The sequence below is a fragment of the Amphibalanus amphitrite genome, unplaced genomic scaffold (genome assembly GCF_019059575.1).
Source record: "Amphibalanus amphitrite isolate SeventyFive unplaced genomic scaffold, NRLGWU_Aamphi_draft 000384F_arrow, whole genome shotgun sequence".
Classification (NCBI taxonomy): domain Eukaryota; kingdom Metazoa; phylum Arthropoda; class Thecostraca; order Balanomorpha; family Balanidae; genus Amphibalanus; species Amphibalanus amphitrite.
The window spans coordinates 291976-316828 of NW_024881878.1; the positions used below are offsets into that span (position 1 = coordinate 291976).

General features: G+C 53.2%; 1 protein-coding gene across 1 annotated transcript; it reads left to right on the forward strand.

Annotated features, from left to right (window-relative positions):
- The first annotated feature begins 3968 nt into the window (after window positions 1-3968).
- LOC122390161 (multiple epidermal growth factor-like domains protein 8) lies at window positions 3969-24591 on the forward strand. Its single transcript, XM_043382843.1, has 27 exons — window positions 3969-4103; window positions 6132-6337; window positions 6592-6764; window positions 7123-8161; window positions 8472-8609; window positions 8881-9282; window positions 9581-9753; window positions 10105-10320; window positions 11002-11214; window positions 11595-11972; window positions 12325-12809; window positions 13118-13309; window positions 13631-13807; window positions 14243-14422; window positions 14835-15034; window positions 15445-16097; window positions 16453-16636; window positions 16898-17619; window positions 17904-18087; window positions 18415-18718; window positions 19159-19416; window positions 19835-20021; window positions 20438-20575; window positions 20966-21129; window positions 21473-21608; window positions 21931-22036; window positions 22367-24591. Exons 2-27 carry the CDS (start codon window positions 6166-6168, stop codon window positions 23314-23316), a joined length of 8124 nt encoding a protein of 2707 aa, XP_043238778.1. The 5' UTR covers window positions 3969-4103; window positions 6132-6165; the 3' UTR covers window positions 23317-24591.
- The last annotated feature ends 262 nt before the right edge of the window (window positions 24592-24853 follow it).

Consider the following 24853-nt stretch of genomic DNA (forward strand, 5'->3'; position numbering starts at 1 on the left):
GAAGTGATCTTGAAATGACGTCATCAAAAGTAAAGCCTTTTCGCCATCGTTCCCCTAACGAAAAAAAAAGTTTTTTATTTTTGATCTTTTAACTATCATTTTTGGGATACCGAATATCATTTAGTTCCTTTCCACAATGTATTTTAAAGTCAGGTTCTATAACCTCCAGAAAACTAAACAAGCAAGCAGAATGTAAATTAGTTTTGATGACGTCATTTGTTTACTGTTTTTGTGGTAAATGTAGTAACTGCTGTCAATTTAGCAGCACTTTGATTATCCAACTACAGTTTGATATTCAGGTTGCGTCGATTTCGCCCAAACTTGCCCCAGGGACCAAGTCTGACACGTTGAGCACGAATCTGGTGTCAGAAATCCGCTATTCTCAACCGATCACCCAAATTTACCGTTGTTGAGTTCGTCCATCTACAGATTGACAAACTCCAGGGGCCATCGATTTCGCCCAAAAATGGGTCTAGGGGACCAAGTGTGACACGCTGAGCACGAATCTGGTGTCAGAAATCCGCTATTCTCAACCGATCACCCAAATTTACCGTTTTTGAGTTCGTCCATCTACAGATTGACAAACTCCAGGGGCCATCGATTTCGCCCAAAAATGGGTCTAGGGGACCAAGTGTGACACGCTTAGCACGAATCTGGTGTCAGAAATCCGCTATTCTCGACCGATCACCCAAAGTTACCGTTTTTGAGTTCGTCCATCTACAGATTGACAAACTCCAGGGGCCATCGATTTCGCCCAAAAATGGGTCTAGGGGACTAAGTGTGACACGCTGAGCACGAATCTGGTGTCAGAAATCCGCTATTCTCAACCGATCACCCAAAATTACCGTTTTTGAGTTCGTCCATCTACAGATTTACAAACTCCAGGGGCCATCGATTTCGCCCAAAAATGGGTCTAGGGGACGAAGTGTGACACGCTGAGCACGAATCTGGTGTCAGAAATCCGCTATTCTCAACCGATCACCCAAATTTACCGTTTTTGAGTTCGTCCATCTACAGATTGACAAACTCCAGGGGCCATCGATTTGGCCCAAAAATGGGTCTAGGGGACCAAGTGTGACACGCTGAGCACGAATCTGGTGTCAGAAATCCGCTATTCTCGACCGATCACCCAAATTTACCGTTTTTGAGTTCGTCCATCTACAGATTGACAAACTCCATGGGCCATCGATTTGGCCCAAAAATGGGTCTAGGGGACCAAGTGTGACACGCTGAGCACGAATCTGGTGTCAAAAATCCGCTATTCTCAACCGATCACCCAAATTTACCGTTTTTGAGTTCGTCCATCTACAGATTGACAAACTCCAGGGGCCATCGATTTGGCCCAAAAATGGGTCTAGGGGACCAAGTCTGACACGCTGAGCACGAATCTGGTGTCAGAAATCCGCTATTCTCAACCGATCACCCAAATTTACCGTTTTGGAGTTCGTCCATCTACAGCTATTGACAAACTCCAGGGGCCATCGATTTGGCCCAAAAATGGGTCTAGGGGACCAAGTCTGACACGCTAAGCACGAATCTGGTGTCAGAAATCCGCTATTCACAACTGATCACCCAAATTTACCGTTTTTGAGTTCGTCCATCTACAGATTGACAAACTCCAGGGGTCATCGATTTGGCCCAAAAATAGGTCTAGGGGACCAAGTGTGACACGCTGAGCACGAGTCTGGTGTCAGAAATCCGCTATTCTCAACCGATCACCCAAATTTACCGTTTTTGAGTTCGTCCATCTACAGATGACAAACTCCGGCCAGGGGCCATCGATCCAGGGGCCATCCAGGGGCCATAAATTTGGGTGATCGGTCGACAATAGCGGATTTCTGACACCAGATTCGTGCTCAGCGTGTCAGACTTGGTCCCCTAGACCCATTTTTGGGCCAAATCGATGGCCCCTGGAGTTTGTCAATCTGTAGATGGACGAACTCAAAAACGGTAAATTTGGGTGATCGGTTGAGAATAGCGGATTTCTGACACCAGATTCGTGCTCAGCGTGTCAGACTTGGTCCCTTAGACCCATTTTTGGGCCAAATCGATGGCCCCTGGAGTTTGTCAATCTGTAGATGGACGAACTCAAAAACGGTTAATTTTGGTGATCGGTTGAGAATAGCGGATTTCTGACACCAGATTCGTGCTCAGAGTGTCACACTTGGTCCCCTAGACCCATTTTTGGGCCAAATCGATGGCCCCTGGAGTTTGTCAATCTGTAGATGGACGAACTCAAAAACGGTAAATTTTGGTGATCGGTTGAGAATAGCGGATTTCTGACACCAGATTCGTGCTCAGAGTGTCACACTTGGTCCCCTAGACCCATTTTTGGGCCAAATCGATGGCCCCTGGAGTTTGTCAATCTGTAGATGGACGAACTCAAAAACGGTAAATTTGGGTGATCGGTTGAGAATAGCGGATTCCTGACACCAGATTCGTGCTCAGCGTGTCAGACTTGGTCCCCTAGACCCATTTTTGGGCCAAATCGATGGCCCCTGGAGTTTGTCAATCTGTAGATGGACGAACTCAAAAACGGTAAATTTGGGTGATCGGTTGAGAATAGCGGATTTCTGACACCAGATTCGTGCTCAGCGTGTCACACTTGGTCCCTTAGACCCATTTTTGGACGAAATCGATGGCCCCTGGAGTTTGTCAATCTGTAGATGGACGAACTCAAAAACGGTAAATTTGGGTGATCGGTTGAGAATAGCGGATTCCTGACACCAGATTCGTGCTCAGCGTGTCAGACTTGGTCCCCTAGACCCATTTTTGGGCCAAATCGATGGCCCCTGGAGTTTGTCAATCTGTAGATGGACGAACTCAAAAACGGTAAATTTGGGTGATCGGTTGAGAATAGCGGATTTCTGACACCAGATTCGTGCTCAGCGTGTCACACTTGGTCCCTTAGACCCATTTTTGGGCGAAATCGATGGCCCCTGGAGTTTGTCAATCTGTAGATGGACGAACTCAAAAAACGGTAAATTTGGGTGATCGGTTGAGAATAGCGGATTTCTGACACCAGATTCGTGCTCAGCGTGTCACACTTGGTCCCCTAGACCCATTTTTGGGCCAAATCGATGGCCCCTGGAGTTTGTCAATCTGTAGATGGACGAACCCAAAAACGATAAATTTGGGTGATCGGTTGAGAATAGCGGATTCCTGACACCAGATTCGTGCTCAGCGTGTCAGACTTGGTCCCCTAGACCCATTTTTGGGCCAAATCGATGGCCCCTGGAGTTTGTCAATCTGTAGATGGACGAACTCAAAAACGGTAAATTTGGGTGATCGGTTGAGAATAGCGGATTTCTGACACCAGATTCGTGCTAAGCGTGTCACACTTGATCCCTTAGACCCATTTTTGGGCGAAATCGATGGCCCCTGGAGTTTGTCAATCTGTAGATAGACGAACTCAAAAAAAACGGTAAATTTGGGCGATCGGTTGGGAATAGCGGATTTCTGACACCAGATTCGTGCTCAGCGTGTCACACTTGGTCCCCTAGACCCATTTTTGGGCCAAATCGATGGCCCCTGGAGTTTGTCAATCTGTAGATGGACGAACTCAAAAACGATAAATTTGGGTGATCGGTTGAGAAAAGCGGATTTCTGACACCAGATTCGTGCTCAGCGTGTCAGACTTGGTCCCCTGGACCCATTTTTGGGCCAAATCGATGGCCCCTGGAGTTTGTCAATCTGTAGATGGACGAACTCAAAAACGGTAAATTTGGGTGATCGGTTGAGAATAGCGGATTTCTGACACCAGATTCGTGCTCAGCGTGTCAGACTTGGTCCCTGGGGCAAGTTTGGGCGAAATCGACGCACCCTGAATATCAAACTGTAGTTGGATAATCAAAGTGCTGCTAAATTGACAGCAGTTAGTTTATTCACCACGCGACAATTGAGGCGCAGTTTTTTTTGTGTCGCTCTCATGTGCTGTTTGGCAATTATTCAATAATACATTAAATTTTACACGGGTGCGGTTGTCGTTTGGTATGTGGGATAACTAAAGACTTTACTTCAAGATATACCTATTTTATTCCACGACACGTTTCAGTTTCGCAGAGGGCCTTATGTCCTTCAGGAATCAACTGAATGAGTTGAAGGTGAGGTGGGCATGCCATACAAATCAAATACAAATAATGGTTATGCATCAATTTATGAATTTATGTCACTCGTTTCTTTTAAAAATGTGGTTATTTTTATCAAAGACAGTCAATGAACCAGGCTATTGTGTGTGGGTATGTGTGTCTGTGTGTTTGTGTGCTGACTGCTGACTGCTGTGCTTTACCTGTTGGCTGTCATTTCATGAGTCTTGTGTTTGCCAAATGCAAGGCTGTAGAAAATGGAGCTTTATAGGTACATGGAGTTCCTACAGCATTAATTAATTACAAGTCAAAACGGTGGAGCTATAAAAAGTAAAAACTGTCTACATGCAAGCTCCAAAAATGTTGAATTGGTCTTATTTCCTCACCCTGTTTTGTAAATTCCAACGGCTCCAATTTCCAAAGTCCAAGGTGACACTAATTAATCCATCATTCTGGCTCAAGAGTTGCCTGAATAATGCCCTAGAACTAGATAACCATTTTGTTTGCATAAGCCATTTGTGTTTTGTTCTTTGTTTAAATGTAACATACTAGAATAAGTAGTATTCTTCAATGTATGAATATGTGACCAGTTGCTTAGAAGTATTTTAACTGCTTTTGATCACCTGTTTTTGGTTATCACTGTCAACTTTCTGCTGCCTCAAGTGCTACTGATTACAGTTAGGTACTGCAACCAAGCTGACCCAGCACTGCCAGACACCACAACCACCACACTGATATTTATTTGTGCAATGCTTAGAATTGGGGTGCACCTCACTGATCACTATTTCTGCAATGCTGGATTATTGTGTACACACTGCCACACTCTAGCTAGAGGTGTTCCAGGGGTCCAGAAGCATGTTCTCTTGACTTGATGGGAACTTAAACGATCGCTACAATCCGACACTGCCGTACTGCGTCATGGACTTGGTGAAATTTGACGGCTGCTGACCAGCATCGACCTGCACAGCACAGTGATAGGCTGGCGGCGGGTTCCCTCCGTCGTCATCAGCGGCGGCAGCGGCGGCGGCAGCGGCGGCGTCAGCGGCGGCGTCAGCGTCAGCGGCGCTCCAGGCGGGCGGCGGTTTGGTCGGCCCGGGACGGCTGAGCGGCTCCACGTCTCGCGTCTCATCACCGCAGAACAGACGATAGCACCGGCAGCCGGCGTATCCCACAAACATACCGAGCACCAGGCAGTTGCGCAGGAGCCAGTACTCGGGCGGAGTCAGCAGGATGACGAAGAGCGTGACGCACACGAGCGGCACCGGCGTCTCGTGGAGGGAGACGGTGACGGGCCGCCCCGGCCGGCCGACCTGAGCCGCTCGCCCGAGCCCGTTGTAGTCGTCAGGCTCCGTCAGCTCGCTGTAGAACCGCCAGGTGTCCATGATTCTGGGGTATGCCGAACGGGACTGCGGCGTCGCGGCTCAGGCTGTCACCTCGGTGTCGGTGGGGTGACTGGCCCAGACGGAACAGTGCATCGTGATAGACCGGGTGTTGTGGAATAGTACCGAGATCGGTATTAATTCACCGTCATGCTCTCGAAGGGGGCTAGAAGGGCGCGGCGTACGGCATACGTCGGTGGACGGTGGCTTTGCAAGGTGCAGCGTTTCTCTGACGTCTATAATGTTTCGATAGTAGTCTTTGGCGATCAGTTTTAGGGCATGATTATAATTGAATGTGACTCTTTGTTGTCGGTAAAATGCGTACTTTATCACCGTAAATTTATCGTTTAATTGAAAGTTAGCCTGCCCTATTACGCTGCCCAAATTTCAAATTTCTTTCCAGGATGGCCCAACAACATGCTTTTTTTCAGCCTCGAATCCCATGCGACCGAGCCTTGGGACGGAAACCTTACCCACTAGGTTCACACGAACGGCAATATGATTGTGGACATTTTTTGCCAGCTACTTTATCCGTACGGCATACACTAGCGAATGTGCTTACGCTAAGTAATTACAGGTTACTCCACTGATCACAGATCGTTCTCGCTCTGTTTCCAACACGTGTACGCCTCCGACTAACCCCTCTGTCGCCCGCCGCTCATTCCAGGCGTGAATCCCGCTAAGCTGGCCCGCTGGCCAACATGTGGCCGCCATGGCGGCTACCCCTGGCGGCGGCGGCACTGCTCTGCTGTGCGGCCGTCGCTGCCGGCGCCTGCCGCCGAGACCGTCATCTGATGACGGCCGAGAGCGGCGTCATCGGTGACGGGCCCGGCGAGCACGGCAATGACACCTACTGCCAGTGGATCATCAAACGTGAGTCGACGGGACAAAGCAGCATGACGGTGCGCTGCATTCAGGCAGTGTTGTTGATTCGCCAAAACGTTGTTTTGCTATATACCACCTACTTCTTTTTGCTACAACTGTATGTCGTTTTAACTTTTAAATACGGTCAAGTTAATTTGTGATAGGCTGGTGTATTCTAAGTTCGATTATGTCCGTGGGACCCAGATCAATTTCCCCATGCCGGTCTTGTGACATCACCGAACTCCCTTCCCCTCTGTCGACAGCTAACGGCACGGCCGGCCACTACATATTGCTGACGTTCGAAGAGCTGGACACGGAGTGCTCCTACGACCAGGTGTTTGTGTACGACGGTATCGAGCCGCACACCCGGCTACTGGGCAGCTTCAGCGGCCGGGGGCGGACCGTGCCGCCGCCGCTGGTCGCCGAGTCAGGAACGGTGAGTTTGAGGCGGAGCTAGGAGTTAGGAGTGAGTTAGGGGGATGGTGCCGCCGCCGCTGGTCGCCGAGTCGGGAACGGTGAGTTTGTGGCGGACTATGTGTTTGGGAGGAGGGCTCAGTTGGCGAGTCGGTGCCGCCGCTACTCGAGTCGGGAACGATGAGTACTACTCATTGAGTAGGAGTCGGAGTTAGGAGTGAGAAATGAGAGTGAGTCAGTGAGGATACCATTGACGACGACCGTTCTGATCTTTTTTTTTTTTTGTTATAAACGATGCATTGTAATAGGCTACCATCAGTAATTTAACCATTTGGTGTGTCCACTGTTCAAGTCTGATGCGCTATTTTTCTCCCCCACAGATGACGGTGCTATTCTTCAGCGACAAGAACTACGTCATGTCCGGGTTCCTGGCGCGGTACGCGGTGACCGAGTGCCCGGGCGACTGTTCGGGCGTGGGCCGCTGCGAGGCGGGCGTGTGTCGCTGTCAGCCGGACCGGGTCGGGCCGCGCTGCCAGTGGCCGCGCTGTCCGGCCGACTGTCACGCTGCCGCCGGTCAGGGCGCCTGCGGACAGGACGGCTGCCTCTGCCGACCGGGCTTCTCGGGCCGGGACTGCGGCCTGGGCGGCGGCCGGCCCGGTAACCGGTGGCACGTCCTAGACGAGGCGCCGTCCCTGGCCCGTGCGCGCCACGCCGCTGCGCTGTTCCCGACAGCGCGTCGGTTTGTGGTGTTTGGAGGGTACGATCTCAACAGCGCTCTGGATGATCTGGCTGAGTATGACCTAAGCAGTGGTGTCTGGAGGCGGCGAACGCCAGAGGAAGTCTGCGGCTCGCCACCGCGCGACTTCTGCTGGCCGCCGGCGCGGTTCGGTCACGCGTCCGCCGTTCTCGGCACTGACCAGCTCCTCATCCACGGCGGCCAGGGAGCCGATCGCCGCCTTCTAGACGATCTCTGGTCGTATAACGTCACCTCGGGCGCCTGGCGACCGCTGGCGGCTCGTCCGCGACCCACTGCGCGCGTGCACCACACTCTCACCACCGGCCCGGAGGGCGCACTGTACCTACTGGCCGGAGCCGGCGCCGGGGACACCGTACACGGCGACCTCTGGAAGCTGACGGTGGACGCGTCCGGCGCACACTGGGAGATCGTATCTCCCCGTGGTGGCAGTGAGCTCAGTCTCCGTCTGGTGGGTCACTCGACGCTCTACCACGCGGCATCCGACTCTCTGCTCGTCTATGGAGGACTGGCGGTGGACATCGATCGACTACCGATGCTGTCTCACCGGCTGTTTGCGTTCCATGTGAGGGAGCTCGTCTGGTCTGAGCTGGTGTATCCGCCCGCTCAGCAGCTCGACACGCACGTGCCGCTCGAGCGCGCCTTCCACGTGGCGCAGATCGCCGGTGAGTTTCTTTGGGGACGGGTCTGTCCGAATCACTAAATTTTGCTGCCAAACGGTGATCAAATGATGACTCAGTTGTAGTGGAAAAAAGCTCTTCAATGAGCCATAAAATTGCTTAAGTTTTTTTTTCAGTTAGCTATGGAAACTCTGTGCGCACGCCATCAGCTGTTGTTGTTTATCTTCAAATGACTGCAATATGTTTGTTCAAATTGCCAGCTGATGGTTGATTGAGACTGTTTTCGGTTTGTAATAAATGTCGGACTAATTCCGCCCTGACTGTTGCTGATATGTTTCGTGCTTACTTCCGACAGGCGACTACATGGTGGTGTTCGGCGGGTACACCCACCGTCACCGACGGGAAAACGTGTGCTACGACCACCAGATTTTCTTCTACAGCCTTCGCTGCCACACCTGGGTCAACCACGGCGTCCTCGAGATGACATCAGACTGTGAGTAGGCGGCCACGGTCTTAATTGAGTCAAGGCTGAGTTGGCCAATAAGTCAAGGATGAAGTGTCTAATGTGGTCTATTGTTTTCTTGTTAAGCTTAAGCGTAGTTATGTTTTTAACAAAGAATGCTCACTGTATCGGCTAATTTTTATCCTGTTAGCCCCTGTTTGACGTGGGTTTGCCGTTTAAAAACCTTTTCGTGCCTGTTTTCTCTCTTCCGCTGTTGCTAGCCACTCTGACCTGGTCTGACCTGTTCGCCTCCTTTCCACAGCGTCCACGTACCCGCTGCCGTTCGGTCTGTTCGGCTCGTCGGCCTCCCTACTGGACGGCAGCACGCTACTCATGTTCGGCGGCTACCACGGCTCCGTGTCCGGTCACCTGCTGGCCTACACCCTCCCCGACACCATGGTGGCACCCGCCAGCCGGCCGGCCAGCCGGGATGCCATGTGCGCGCGCCACAACACCCAGTCGTCGTGCACGGCCAACCCCGTGTGCGGCTGGTGCCCGCAGGGTCGCTGTGTGGGCCGCAGCCAGGGCAGCGCGTGTACCAGTAACCTGCAGTCGTCTCCGTGCCCGGGCGTGTGCGCAGCGCTCCGACACTGCCAGGCGTGTGTGGTGCACGGCGCCGGCTGCGCCTGGTGCGTCCAGAATGCCGCCTGCCACCGCGCCGACGGTGAGTGACCTGCGGGAACCGGGAATTATGAGAATGAGTATGCGGGGTATCAACATATTTAGCTCTGCTGGAAGCTGGGGAGATTCGTATAATACGGAGGTCGAATGAAGATCGTTCATTGTTGTTACAGTATGACTAGATCTATCTAGCCGTCGGTAAATAGTGTATATATTCTTCTCTCCCGTTGTGGTGTCCCACTATAAATGCCGTGTCTCCTCTGTCCAAGTGTTCCCGACCAGTGCCTTTTCCAACGTCGCCTTTGGCGTCACATCATTCACCCTACGCCCCCTTTGCCCAGGTGTTCCGGGCCAGTGCGGCTCCGGCTCGGAGACCCCGTCAGGCGTGGTCGGCTGGTGGGGCTCCAATGGCACCGACATCACACGGCTGGAGGAGTGTCGAACGCGTGACTTCCGACCCGGCCTGACACTCAGTGTGTACATGAGTCCGGCCGACCCTCAGTGGCCTGATGAGGTGGGTTCAGCAGGGTTCGGGTCGGGATCACTGGACAGGTTGGGAAGGAGGGGTATGGCCTAGTACCGAGGTTCAGGAAGCGAAGAAGCATTAGTGTTAGTGGTTTTGAGCTACATAGCTGTTGCAAAGATGAATGATGTTGATTTTTGAATTACGGGTCGCGAAATGACCTCATGGATCCATTTTGAAGCTCCATTAACTAAGCTCCACATTAGTATCTTTGCAGTGTATAGTGTCTCGGTATACTAAAGTGAATCATGAACAAGATCCGCCCGTTTCTTATAACTTGCGCAGTCGCCGTTCTCGGATGTCATCTTCTCAGATAACCCCTCATTCGCCCCTCATCCCCAGGTCCGCATCATCAACTCGACATGGCTCACCTTCCCGGCCGCGGCTGAGGCGTTCGGTCCCGAGGTCTCCGCGTTAGCCGAGGCCCGTGTGCAGGGCTTTGTGCACCCGCTGGGCAGTCGGCCCAAGGTGGACCCGTACCTGCGGCTCTTTGTCACTACCAGCGGACGGGCATCATCACAGCTGCAGCTGTCTCGTGATAGGGACTGGGAGCGACTGGTGAGTCGACGGAAAGTGAGAAAGGGTGTCTGGGAGAGGAACAATTAAGGATAAGGCGGCGTAGAGTGAATTTTGAAGGTGGAAGTTATTTGGAGTTGTTTCATCGTTTCGAACAAATCATGTTTGAAATACTTAAGGCCTGGCTACACTATGCGTTTTCTGCTTGCGTTTTTTGCGGGTTTGCGTTTTTTTGCGTAATATCGTTCTAGAAAAAAGTTATAAATAATATAACTTTTACATTAGTTATATACAAAAGTTACTACAACTCTTATAGTAACTAAACTTTAATATAATAAACATCGCAAAAACCCAATATCGTTATTTTTTTTCTAGAACGATATTACGCAAAACCCGCAAACCCGCAAAAACGCACACAGAAAACGCATAGTGTAGCCAGGTCTTTATTTTTATGTTTCGCTGCTGAAACTACTTGCTTGTTTGCGTGGCTGCTACAGAATCGTCGATGGCATATTTTCTTTGGTGGTAATTTTTTGAGTTCAGCTCTTTTGGTGCATCACCATTTCCAAGTCAGATATCTTCGGAAAAGTATATGTACTGAGAAGCGAATATCCTCTACTCTGCGAGCTCATATAGATATGAGCTCGCAGCTAAAAGAACTGTCATAATGATGTCCCTGCTCAATCCCTCATTTCTCACCCCTCTCCCCACCTCTCCCTACAGGAGGTGGTAAGCAGTACCACCACGCACGCGCCGCAGCCGGTCCGCGTGGAGGCCATACGCGGCGACCACTCTCCTCTCCTAGCCGGCGGTGAGCGTCACTCGTACCTGCTGAGACTCAGTGTGAACCGACCGGCTGGCACCGAGCCGCGTCCGACGGCGCCTCTGGACACGGATGTGCGGCTAGAGTGGAACGGAGCCGCCTCGCAGAAAATGGTCAGTGGTGTGTGATTCGGGCAGGACAGCATGGTTTGGAATGTGGAGAAGCCTGGTGGTTATATATATCATGCGTAGAAGCATTAATTCATTGTGTTTGTAATATTAAGTTGTAGCTTCTTTTCTTTGCAAGTATGATTATGTTGTTGGTATTTTAAATGTCTTGGTCGCATTTAACATCTAAGCTGTTCCAACCCGCACGTCGGGCCGTGACAAACTCGCTTAGTGGGCTAGTATCGCTAGTGTTTTACCACTCTGACCACAGTATCTGAATTTTTGAACCTTATAAACTGAGTGGTGCCTGTCTCATTCCTTCTAATCGCTGGTATTTTGTACGACCAAACCTAACCCCCTCGCCCCGCCTCTTCTGTCGCCAACAGGAGCCGCTGACTTTCGAGTTCCTGGAGCCGTACGCGAACGGCTCGTGCGCCCGTCTGACCACCTGCCTGGCGTGTCTGGCCGACTCTCTCTGCGGCTGGTGCGCCTCGGACGGCGTCTGCCTGCCGCGCCTGGACCGACGCGCCGCCTGCGGCCGCCTGCTGACCCTCACCCCGAGCCTGTGCCCCGCCTGCAGTCAGCAGGTGGAGTGCGGTGGCTGCACGGCCGCGGGGTGTCAGTGGGTACCCGAGGAGGGGCGCTGTCACCGCGTCGCACCGGGAGCCGTCAGCAGGCCGGACGACTGCCCGCCGCCGTGTCACAGCAGAGCGGACTGTGCCTCGTGTCTGATCGGCGGCTGCTCGTGGTGTACTGAGACCAATGTGAGTGGGGGGACTAGTGGGACGGGAAGAGTAGCTGATGGACGATGGTGGAGCGAAAGAAGTGGAAGGATTGGGAGAGTGGGCCGTAGTGGAGTGGGATGCGATGGAACGGTAGGATGCCAGATGATGGCTTTGAGTTTGGCCGACATATTGTTGCACATTAGGTGTTAAGACGTCTGAGAGAATGGTCTAAAACGCGTCATTGCGTTAAAATCGTCTGAATTTTAATCCTGCATTCTTAGACCCATCCTTCCGTTGGCTAGAGCGCGGATATAGGCGAATCACCTGATATCCCCTCACTGTTTTATAAACAAACGGGTAAAGTTTAACCACCTGCTTCTTTTTTCGACAGGAGTGTTTCCTGCTGTCGACCTACACGTCACGGTTCCAGTTCTCCCAGTGTCGCCAGTGGGTGGATCGTGACCACCAGCGTCACTCTGCCGAGTTCCGACGGCTAGCGCTTCTCCCGGCGCCCGCCGACGCCGCCGCCCAGCTGCGCGCCGAGCGTCGCCTTCGACAGATGCAATGCCACACGTGTGCAGCGTTCAGCAGTTGTGCTTCCTGCCTACGTTCGCTGGGCTGTGGGTGGTGTTATGATGAGGCGGATCCGACCCGCGGTGTGTGCGTCTCGGGTTCGCTGGAGGCGCCGGCGGCCGGCCGCGCCTGCCCGGCGGACCGCCAGCGGTGGGCGTTTATTGACTGCCCTGATGTGGACGAGTGCAGACTGGAGACGCATGACTGCCACGAGAACGCCACTTGCACCAACACGCACGGGAGTTTCACGTGCACGTGCAACGTGGGATTCGCCGGTGATGGGCGCGAGACCTGCAACAGGACGTGAGTATAAGTAAAGTCTCGGATATGTGCGTGGTCAGAGAAATGCAGTAATTCAACATATATTGTAATGTTTATTTGCGACCCGGCACCGCAGTGGTGACGGTGTGACTGCTTCGTTATGCCAGTGTAACGACGTGGCTTCCGTGTTTGACGACTTCCCGTATTTTCCTGGCCTAATACCTTAGCTGGATTAATTAGTTAGATAACTATAACTTCCTATTTTTATAGCTACAATCGTTACAGTAGAATGCCGCTTTGTCTTTGTCGGTCGGGATACATTCCCTCACCCTGCCACTCTCGTTCACCAGCTGTGTCGAAGACTGCCGTCCGGGTGACTGCTCGGGCCCGCCCGACTACAAGTGTCACTGTCTGCTCGGCTGGACTGGCGTCGACTGTAAGACGGACTGCGGCTGCCACAACCACTCGACGTGCAGTGAAGGACCGGGCTCGTGTGACGCCTGCCAGCACCGGACCACCGGAGCACACTGCCAGCTCTGCAGGTACGGACGGACAGACGGACGGACAGACAGACAGATGGAGGGATAGGGAACAGACAGACACAGGGATCCAGTATAAGTGTAAATGGGGAACGTCGGACGGGCTTAGGGAGGAGAGGTGTCGTTGGATATGACGGATGCTTAGTATTGAGTTTGAATATTTATAAGTTTCCGCCAGTCCATCAATAGAATGCCAATTTTAACTTGGCCTACCCTAGCATTTGTTTGTTTCATTACACATTATGCACTTAATGGGAATTCGTGACGCTCCTCTATAGTTTTACTGTCGATTCCATTCTCACCATCATTCTCTCCGCTCCACAGTGTGGGCAGTTTCGGTAACGCCACGGCTCCGTCCGGCTGCCAGCCGTGCCACTGTAACGGTCACGGCGACCCGCGCCGGAACGTGTGTGACCTCGCCACGGGCCGCTGCTTCTGCCGCGACCACACAGAGGGAGACAGCTGCGAGCGGTGTGCCGACGGATACTTCGGAGACCCGCGGTACGGTATGGGTAGGGATAGCCAGCCATTAGCCATTAGGAGAGCCATTAGCCAATCAGGGTCTACTTCGGGGACCCACGGTATGAGCCAGTCAGGGAGGCAGGAGGTAGGATAAAAGGAGGGAGAATGGGATATTGTGGACGTGGCTCATGATGATGTGCTGGATGGGTAGTTTTCAGACATGGTGTGATGTAATTGCAATACAGGGATTTTGTTGTTAATATGACTGTGAGTTGTGATGCTATATTGCTAAATGGTCCTTTTTTTATTATACGAGTACCTGGGTGTGGATTTGTGCCACCCGTTGCATCTTTGTCGATTGCCTCTCCACAGGGCACAAGCATGACTGAGTTACCACTAAACTATTCGTTCTATTCGAGACAAATATATACCACTCCCGTTCCTCCATAGTTACACCCTTCCCTCTCCCCTCAGTGACGGCGGCGTGTGCTACCTGGGCTGCTCGTCCCGCGGGGTCACCCTCTCGGCCACCGAGGGCTACATTGGCTGTGAGCGGGACCGACCACCGGCCGGCCGCGGCCCGCCGCACGATACTCACTGTGTGTGGATCATCACGGTGTTTGACGACCTCTACCACACGCCCATATACGACAGGTAGGCAATCGGCACTGGCAGTCTAATCTTTCTTAGTGATTGGATACTAGTTATATAACTGTGGTTGACTGTTATGTACTGCTTGGGGATGCGACGGTGTGCGTATTATGGAACTTGTGCCTGTTGGAAATTATAGCTGAACGGGTGCTAATGGTCAGCTAATGACTTATGTCCTTATGATCGGAACTAAAGAAAATTAACTTTGCTGGATGGAAACGAGCGCAGACCGCTTATTTCAACGCGGGACTTTTTTACATACCTAATATACGTAAGTCTTGATCGGGCATATTGAGAGTCATTTACATATACTGTCCGTGTTGATCAAAATTGCCTTGCGTCATCTAATGTGCAAGTTTAACTCCTGCAACTCACCCGAACCTAGTTTTCGTAACCCCCTGTCCCGGTGTTCCAGCCCGCAGCAGACGCTGGAGCTGCGTGTGGGCGCTCTTCCCCACGTGCCTTGTGACCGCAGTCAGGTGGCCGTGTACGACGGCCTGCCGGAGAACCTGTCGACGGGGAGCCACTGGGACAGACAGCAGCACGCGCTGGCCGTGCTCTGTAACGACACGGCACCCGAGCACGGCACCGAGACCGTGCTGCACGCATCGTCAGGTTAGTTGTGGTGAAGTGGAGAATAGTGTCAGGTTAGAATATGGTTAAATGTAGTCAATTTCAATTTAGTTAATAAAGTCACTTTAGTCAGCGGCGGGTTAGATGTTGTTAGATGCACGGGGACTATAAATAGTTAGATGGAGAAAACTGTGGAGGAATGGAGGGTCGAGTCTAGTCCTTGCAGAGGTGAGGTTTGTATTATGGCTTTTTGTTTTGACTGTAAAAGGCTGATAGTAGTCGAAGATCACTCCATTCGGGACTTGCGTAAATCACCTTAGCACTGGTGGCTGCTGGCGACTCTGCGCTCTGCGGGTCATAGTGGTTGCTGTGCTTAAGCTTTAACTTCTAGTTTATTCCCACCCGACGTTTCCAGGCTCGTCTGACGCCCCTCACCACTCTCCCGTCCGCAGGTTTCATGACGGTCTACTTCGAGCAGCACTCACCCTCGGAGGGGTTCAACGCCAGCTACCGCGTGCTCCGGTGTCCGGACCGATGTCCGGCCGGCCGGCAGTGTGTAGCTGGTCTGTGCGTGTGTCGGGCGGACCACAGCGGGCCCGAGTGCACGCCCCACCCGTGCTCGCCGCCCGGCGGTCTGGTGCACGGTCGGTGCGACTCGCGCTACGGCCGCGTGGTCTGCGAGCCAGGCTACGTGGGCGCCACGTGCGCGGAGCCAGCGCTGCCCGGCCACGTGGTGATTAAAGAGCTGTTCAGCGAGCATCACGTGGAGCCGGCGCTGGCCTACCTCCGCCGGCTGCTGCCGAGGTTTGGACACACACTCACCGCCGACCACTACAGCTCCCTGTGGCTGTTCGGAGGCTACTCACTGTCGCGCGGTGCGCTGAACGATATTCAGCAGTTTGAGACGCGGGGCAACACGTGGCAGCAGGTCACCGTACAGTACCAGCCGTCGAGGCCGTACCTGCCCAGCGGACGCTTCTTCCATGCGGCCGCCTATGTAACGTCACAGAGGGAGATCTACATCTACGGCGGCACGGACGGTAATGAGTTCCTGCGGGACTGCTGGCGCTTCAACATTAAGACCAAGATGTGGAACGAAGTTCGGGTGAGTAGCGCCGCCTGGCTGTTCTGATTACGCGCTTGAACGATGATCTTGATAAGACTAGACACTAACTAGTTAACTAGTCTAGTTGACCGTGTGCTGTATCGTGTTCGAAACTGCGTTTATATCTGTAGCCGATGCAGACTGTGTTCATGTCACGCTGCCTGTTCGTCTGTCCAACCATCCGTCTAAATTCGTCGGCCCGTACGCTCATTCGTTCATTTATGTTCACAATCCGTATGTTTGTCCGCTACTCTCCTACCAGACTCATTTGTCTACCTTGCTCCCCGACTCATCATCCGTCATTTCGTCCATCCGTCCGTCCGCCAGTCTGAGATGCCGACTCCCACTCCGACAGGTCCCGGCTCTACTGCCGCCGCTAGCCGGCCACACACTCACCTACCGCAAGAAGGACAACCTGCGGAGCCTGCTGCTGCTGGGCGGCGTCTCGCCGCAGGGAGGCTGGCTGGACGACGTCTGGGAGTACGATGTTACGCGCGGCGCCTGGCTGCGGCTCAACTGTACGGGGACCAAACCGATGGGTGAGTCTAGCGAGCGGACTGAGCGGCAGAGGATGACATAATTCATGCCGTAATGGCTTCATACAGTGCGGGAACATAAACATTTTTTTATAACGACGCCTTAAAAATGTTGCAAATGTTTAATTTTCAAGTGTAGAACTAATGAAGACCTTTTGCCTTTTTCTGAGCTATTGCATGTCTAGGTAAGCTATTTTTTTAAATGATTTACTCCGACCCCATCGTCACCACCCGACTAACCACTGTGCCCCCCCCCCCCTCCAGGCATGTACGGCCACGCTGCGGCGTACCACCCCGCCACCGACACGGTGTACGTGTACGGCGGGGTACAGGCCGGCGTGGGATCGGCCGCAGCCAGCGCCACACTACTCAGCTTCCAGTACGGCCGGCGGCGGTGGAGCGTGCTCCCTGCAGACAGCGGCATCAACCCCGTGCCGCGCCACCTGCCCGGGCCGCGCCTGTTCCCCGCTGCCGTGGCGACGGAGCACTACCTGCTGCTGCTCGGTGGGGCGGGGTCCGATGGGGATATGTTCGCCTACCTGTTTGCGTGTAATATGTGGCTGCGTATTGGAGGACGCGATCACACTGTGTTTGGGACGCTGGCGCCGGGAGTGGTGGGTCAGGCGGCGGCGCGTCTTCACGAGTCCGTGTACCTTTTCGGTGGATATCGCGGCCAGGTGCAGGCACGTCTGCAGCGAATTGAGCTTCCTGACGACCTCTGCAAACTAAACCTGCAGAAGAACATGTGCAAGGGTCAGTACGGCTGCAGTTATTGTCAGGTCATCAGTCTCAAAACGAACGCCACCTACTGCTACACCAACAGCCAGGAGTTGCCGGCCGTGTGTGAGAATCAGATCGGCACTGTCGAGTTCTCTTCGCGACACCGGGGCCGGTGCAACGTTTCGGTGGTGGAGTCTCGCAACTGCTCCCAGTTCACCAGCTGTGAGGAGTGCGAGGCCCGCTGGCCGCTCTATCCAGACACGCAGGTGGGTGCCGCGCCCGGCTTGCGGCGGAAAGGCGAAAGATAAAGGAATATCAAATGTGGGACATTGATCGCTTGGTCGTCGAAATTCAGCCGGTGGTTTCCCTTCCTGATCATGAAAGGACGGCATGCTAAAGGAACCCACTTGACGACAATTTATACTGATTGAAATGCATTTGTCTACCTGAAGCCCTGGCACATGCCTCGAGTATGTTCTCTTACGCTGACATCCCCTCTTACGCTCGCTCTCTCAGCTGACCTCTGTTTTCCCTCTGCGGCTCTCTCCAGGCCTGTCAGTGGATAAGCCTGGTCGGATTCAGCGGCATCTGCCAGTCCCTGCAGCCACTGGGTGTGACCCTAGGGCTGGCTCACCGCGAGGAGACGCTCTGTGTGCGCTGGCCGTGCCACGTGGCCGCCAGCTGCATCTCCTGCCAGACACTCAAAGGATGCACTTGGCTACCACACCACGGCGGTGAGTAAGGAGGCTAGGATTGGACGTGATCCGGGAAGGAGCTGAGGATTGCCTGTATTATATGGCTGCTGAAGTGTTGTATTTTTGTGATGAGACTATTTTTAGTTGCTTGTCTTGAATTGAGATGCAACACCTAACTAGCGGTCGTCTTTTTCTGCGCTTTACTTTGTTTACCAGATTTTTAATCATTTTCGGACTTTTTCTCGGAGAGTTGGGAAGGCCGTGACTCCTCCCGCCATCACTGTGACCTCATTAATTCACTTATTATGATACCCACCCACCTGGCCACCCTTTCTGTCCTTATGACTCGTCTTCCACCGCCGGCAGCCGGTCGCCACTGGCGGTGGCCCACCGGCCGGTGCGTGCCCCAGCACGAGGCTGACGGTGTCGACGACACCGCCACCTGCGAGGTGCCGTGCGCGCTGCGCCGCTCCTGCGACACCTGTCTCGAGGAGGGTGACGGCCGGTGCTGGTGGAGCCCGCGCCTCGGCCAGTGTCTGTGGCCCGGCCACCAGCCGCTCATGTGTCCGGCCGGGGTGTGTGGCCCGCTGGTAGTGGACGGGGACCGGTGCCCTCTGCCCTGTCAGCGCCACACGACCTGCCGCGACTGTCTGCAGCGGCCAGAGTGCGGGTGAGTTGTGAAAAAGGGAGAAGAGAGTGGGGACCGGTACTGTGATGCCTACCGAGTGATAGATATGAAGCGTGGCGGCCAGGTCAACTTACTCTCTGCTACCAAAAATCCTCTATTGAAGCTACATAGGCATATCGATAAACTTACTCGCTCAGCTGATTTTGATTCCATCGGCCAACGTTTTTCTGTTTTATGCATCTGTTAGAATCAAAACGATGCATAAACTGATGTATCCGTAGCTTGGCGGGGCTTGTTGCCGGTGTTACCTGGCCCATCGACTGCCTGGGATGGCTGACCTGACCTGGTCCTCCCTTCCTCGCAGCTAATGTAGCCTGGGTCATTAAATCCCTCTGGTGTAACCTGGAACAGAGCAGCGTCCGAGCGGCGCCGATCTGACCCAACTTGACCTGACCTAACCTGACCGCTCTCTCTCTCCCCAGCTGGTGTAACCTGGAGCAGCCTCTGGGCGGCGCTGGTCTCTGCTGGGACGGCGGGCTGGAGCGGCCCCGCGACTCCTGTCTGGCTCTAAACTACACAGCCGTTCCTCCTGAGCCGGTCATCTCCTGGAACTACACGGGCTGTCCGCCAGAAAACGAGTGTGCCAACGGACACCACACGTGTGATCCACTCTCTGAGACGTGTGTGGACCGGCCCGATGGCTTCAGCTGTGTCTGCAGTGACGGATATGTGCTCGATGGGTAAGTGCGTTGGGGAGAATGGGAAGGGTAGAGCAAGGGGAGTCAGGTGAAGGGTGTCCATGGCTGGAGGGTTGACGTAACAGCTGGGACTGGCTTGGGCTCCAGCTGATTGAGCTGTCTTGCAACGCTGATTCGATGAATGCAGCCAACACTCTCGTTCCAGCTGTGCTACAGATTCGGAATGGGAATGTATCATCATTAGCATTCTTATCTATGTGTAGTAGTGATTTTTCTGTGTAATAGTGCTCCCATTGGATGGGCTGCTTTGCCACAGCGAAGCGTCAGATACTTAGTCGTTTTCTAGCGTATCAGTCAGTGTTCATTGTCTTAATTATATATGTACTCTCCTTCCTTCATATCCATCACACACTTTGTGTGAGAAGCCCTGCTCCCTAACATCACCACCGCTCCCCCGCAGGGACGCCTGTCGGCCCGTGTGCGACCAGGTGTGTGTTCAGGGCACCTGCGTGGCGCCCAACCAGTGTCGGTGTCACTTCTCGTACGTTGGTGACGACTGCAGCCGACACTGTCTGTGTAACGGCCACTCGGAGTGCGCCGGTCCCGACCGGCTGGATGTGTGCCTCAAGTGTCACAATAACACGATGGTGAGTGGAGTCAGTGCTGGTAATGATTGGAGGGAATGATGGAAGGGCTCTACAGTCACGCATGTAATATAAATTTATCGGTAATTGTCTTGTTCCTGAATCAAGCCAATTGAATTATAGCACGAGCTGATTGTTGAGATTGTTGAAAATGTGGCTTCATATGCATAAAACTTTTCGATTCGCTTTGATCTTCGTTTTAGTCATTTAGTGAAGGGTAATGAACTCACTGCCGATATTAACTGACGAGGGATAGTCATCTGAGCCGATGACTGGTGTCCTTTGCTCCTCCTTGCCGCACACAAGTTTCTTCTAGTTATTGAACCTTCGAACCTGACACCCTGAACGAACCGATCTCTGACACTCTGAACCTCTCCCTTGTGGCGCTAACCGTCCGCCAACCCATCTCTGCGCCACAGGGGGACCAGTGTGAAAAGTGTCAGCCGTTCTTCGTGGGCGAGCCGAGCAAGGGCTGCGTGTCGTGTCTGGAGTTCTGTCACGGCCACTCGGACACGTGTATCGCCGCGGAGGTGGCTGCTCGGTACAATGTATCGGAGGTGAGAATGGTCGCTAATGGTGGGGGCCAGTGGAAGCATGGGTGGTCGTCTTGACCTCGTGGGAGAAGAATGTGTAGGCTGGAGAAAGCTGTCAGAGTCTGAGTAGCGGACATCATTTTGTGCGGTTCATAGGCATTTCTATTTAACCGAGAGCCATATGACTGACTACGACGCAATTACGATGTGCTTTACTTGGAATGGGTCACTTTGCATCTACTGTTTCCATTAATACCTGCGTGCGCAGCTGCAGCCGTTCGCAGTAATAATGGTGACGAATCGGGCTCGTTTCTTGCATTCGCATTTCGGCTCTCTTTTGCTCTGGAGTAAAGCGTTTGCTGTTTTGAATCACGCACGCTGACTGAATATGTCTGTTCTCTGCGTCCGTTTCAGCTGCGTCAAATGTCGCGCTCCGAACTGAAGCAGCTGGTGGCCGAGGGTGCCCGACATGACGCCGTCTGCCTGGAGTGCAAACATAACACGCTGGGTAGTCGGTGCGAGCAGTGTCAGCCCGGCTTCTTCCGAGGCAGTGAGAGCCCCGACAAGCACTGCCGACCGTAAGTATTGCTTACTGTGCTAACGAGTATCGTTATCGTCGTCGGTATAACTGTACGGCGTAATTTACTTAGTAATTCGGCTTTATTCGGGTTTCAGCACTATGTCTCTGATGTGTGTTTCATTGTCGACTTACGCAATTTCTAGAAAAGCACGAATTAAGAGCCATCAGTACCCGAAATGCTTGTTCACTTGTTTTCTGTGACTTGAATTTTCGGCATCCACAATTTTTCAATTGGCATCTAATTAGTATTCACATAATAATAATGTTGTATTCATGTAAAATCTAGTTCTCGGCACGACTGTCACTGATGTGTCCATGCTGACACCCTCGTTCCCTCTCAGGTGTCGTTGTCACGGCCATGGTACGCTGTGTGACCCTGTCACCGGAGAGGACTGTGACTGTCACAACAACACCGAGTCGGACCGCAGCTGCCGACAGGAGGGCTACAAGCGCGGCCAGCCCTGCTCCGAACTTCAGGTGAGGGCGGGCCACACACGAGAAGGCTTTGTTTGGCACCGAGAGTACGCGGCTGAGCTGCGAGGGTTATGCATAACATACTGTGATTATGTGGTTACAACTATAATAGATAATAGATAGATTATAGATACAACTAGGTTTAATTATGTGTTTCTAAGACAGCGTGGGAAGTAGATTTGCGACCGAAGCAGTACCTGGTAGTTACTATCCATTGCTTGATTCAACCGTAGGTTCTTCAAGCTTACAACATGTCACGGCCTATCAGAAGCGTCCGTGTGGATAATTCAGCGCCGACCTCAGTCTTTATTTTGCGGTGTTTCAGTGCATCAAGTGCCGCGACAACTACCGCGGCCGGCCGACCGATGGTCACCAGTGTTACCGCCAGATGCAGGTCGACCTCGACTACTGCCTCGACTCGGCCCGACCCGGTGAGTGCCGACGGACGAGTGACTGTATATTGTAGCACAGAAGTGCGGGTTGTGCCGTATATGATATTCGCTAGTGTGAATGGACCCGATGCCTTATGCATAATTGCGACGTAGCCATTGATAGCGATTGCCATTGGCTGACACATCTAAGCGTCATGCAATCCGATGTATGTATCAATTATTCCTATCGAGTGACCATATAATGTTTTACCGTTGCAGGCTGCAGCGAGCGTGATATTTTTGTTGTACTGCGTCTGCAACACCCCCTACCCGGCTTCCCTACAGAGCTCTGCGACACCCTGCTTAACCCCCTCCCTGTCTCCCTTACAGAACTGTGCGGCGCGTGCTGCCTCTCGGGCGCCCTGCTGTCAGGCCGCACGGTCTTCTTCGCTGCCCATCCCAAGTATCTGAACGTGGACATTCGTCTAGTGGTAGACGTTGCGGAGGGTGCTGTGGACGTCTACCTGACGGCCCACGAAGACGCCCTACAGGTGGAGGTCAACTCTTCTACAGGAGAACACAGAATAGTGTTCGACCCGAGGTACCACACCGAGCCGGAGGATCACATCGGCGGGTTGCGCGCTCGGCGCGACACGGCGCCGCTCTCCAACAGCACAGCGACCCCGCTGTATCGAAGAGTAACGCGTGCTGCCGCTCAGGTGAACACATTCATCGAGCTGACTGGGAGGAGAGATCTGCTACTGGTTCGTCGTGTAAGAGGGAGGCTGACGGTACAGCTACCGCAGCATCAGTATGACCTACGGACTACCACGTTCTACCTAGCAGCGCTGAGTGTGGGGGTGACCCCCGCCCGCGGCACCGTCTTCTTCCGACAGGACCAGCACAAGATGAACATGGCTGTGTTTTTCTCGGTGTTCTTCTCGTGCTTCTTCCTATTTCTGTCGCTGTGTGTGGCGATGTGGCGGCTGCGGCGACTGACCAGCCGTCGCCGCTCGGCTCGACAGCAGGAGGCGGAGATGCGGAACATGGCTCGCCGTGCGGTCGCTCGGGTGACGCTCCACCTCCAGCCGGAGGAAGAGACGGCGCAGGGAGCGGCGCGGCGCCGCCGCCGCTCGCCCGACCTGCCCGTCCGGCCGGCCGCCGTGGAGCCGTGTTCGGACGGTGTGGCCGGCGTGACCACTGTGTTCGTACAGCTGCCGGGAGGCGCGGCGGCACCCACACGGCTCGCACTGGCCTCCACGCTGACTCTACTGGGACGAGCCGCCGCGCCTAACTCCCGACTACCGGCGGTGCTGCGCCGGGCCGGCCCCGTCACGTGATGCTCACCATGGGGCGCCGATGGGGTCACGTGCTAGTGACGGGGTGTGCTACAGTGTGATCGGGCAAACTACTACCGCGGGATGGACCCCGTGGACAGACAAGTTCCTCAATTGAGCTTTGTACTCAGCGACGATGCTGTCGCTACCACATCTTCCACGCCACAGGGTTTAATCTACAGTCTTCTGAAAGGCCACAAAACTGCTGACTTAACCGGCAATTTCGGCTCTTCCATAGTCTACAGTACCTCAGAAGTTCGAACTAGGAGCGTTCTGCGCCTGGGCGGGAGGAGCGCGATGCAGCCACATAGCTATAGCAGCGCTCCACTGTGCCCTACCGCGGTGTTGAAGTAACCACCGTTTAGCCCGGCTCGCCGAGCATGTATAGAGAGTCAGATACGTACGTATAAGCATTCCGTCCCACCGCCCTCGGGGCCGGGCAGCCAAATGGATCTCAGGTGATGGCTCGCTGGCTGGAGTTCGACTGGTGCGGCCATCCGCTAATGGGGTGCCTCCAGAATATGGCAGACTGTCATTGGAATATGATTGGTTTTCTTGCGCTTCCATAGACAGGCGCATGGCGCCGCAGCGCCCAGCGCGTGATATTTGGGGCTCAAGTGTCGCGCGGATGTAAATCATGTAGGGTTTTATTAGGGGTGCCATGTGTTATTAGGGCCGACGATCATTGGTTGTGTGCGCAGCAGCGGGGATGTTTTCTACCTCTGGACCAATGTAATGCAGGCGTGCGTTCATTTTTAGCTGTCAGTGGGAGCCGATGGTTTTGTGTATTAGGCAGGGTTATTAACTGCGCGATAATCGATATTCCTGTGAAGGGCGATGTATGTGTTGCTCGACTGGTTACAAATAGTCATGACATTATTGACGTGCCATAGTCTTGACTTTTTTCATTGAAATGCTAGGAAGATGTTGGCGATTTTACTCGTATGTGCGACATTTTCTGTTCTGCTGTAAGAGTGACCAGTGCACGTATCATATTTTCGCTCGTCATGCTTTTTTACTTGGTTCGGACGATAGAAGTCTATTTATAATATGTTCTTTGAATACTATTTTCTAATCCAATGACGGAGACACCCCCATGTGGATTATTTCCTTGACAAGCCCAGTGCTTCAACGGGCTGTGTTATTCTGACATATGAGGATTTATATTTTTGAATAGACCTCTTGGAGCAGGCTGTGTGTTTACCTTGGTTTAAACATATTTGATGTGTTCTCGAACCCTTAGGTCGTGTCAAGGCTGTATACATCGGTCGTATGTGCCGTTGAGACGAAGCTGGTTGGAAGCCTCGAGTCTGTCAACATCGACGTGAATGCTCTATTCAGAGCAAGGGATGCTGCTTTTCTTCAGTGGAAAGGAGCCATTTTCTGATGCTTAGATTACTGCTTAGGTAAATGGCCAGCGTCATAACTTGTATCTTATGACAACCGTAGCTATGTTCAAATTTCAATTGTTGCAAAAGCTTCAAAATTAAAATTCGAAAGGAGTTGGTGTATTTCGGGTAGGTACTGTATGCTCGGTTCG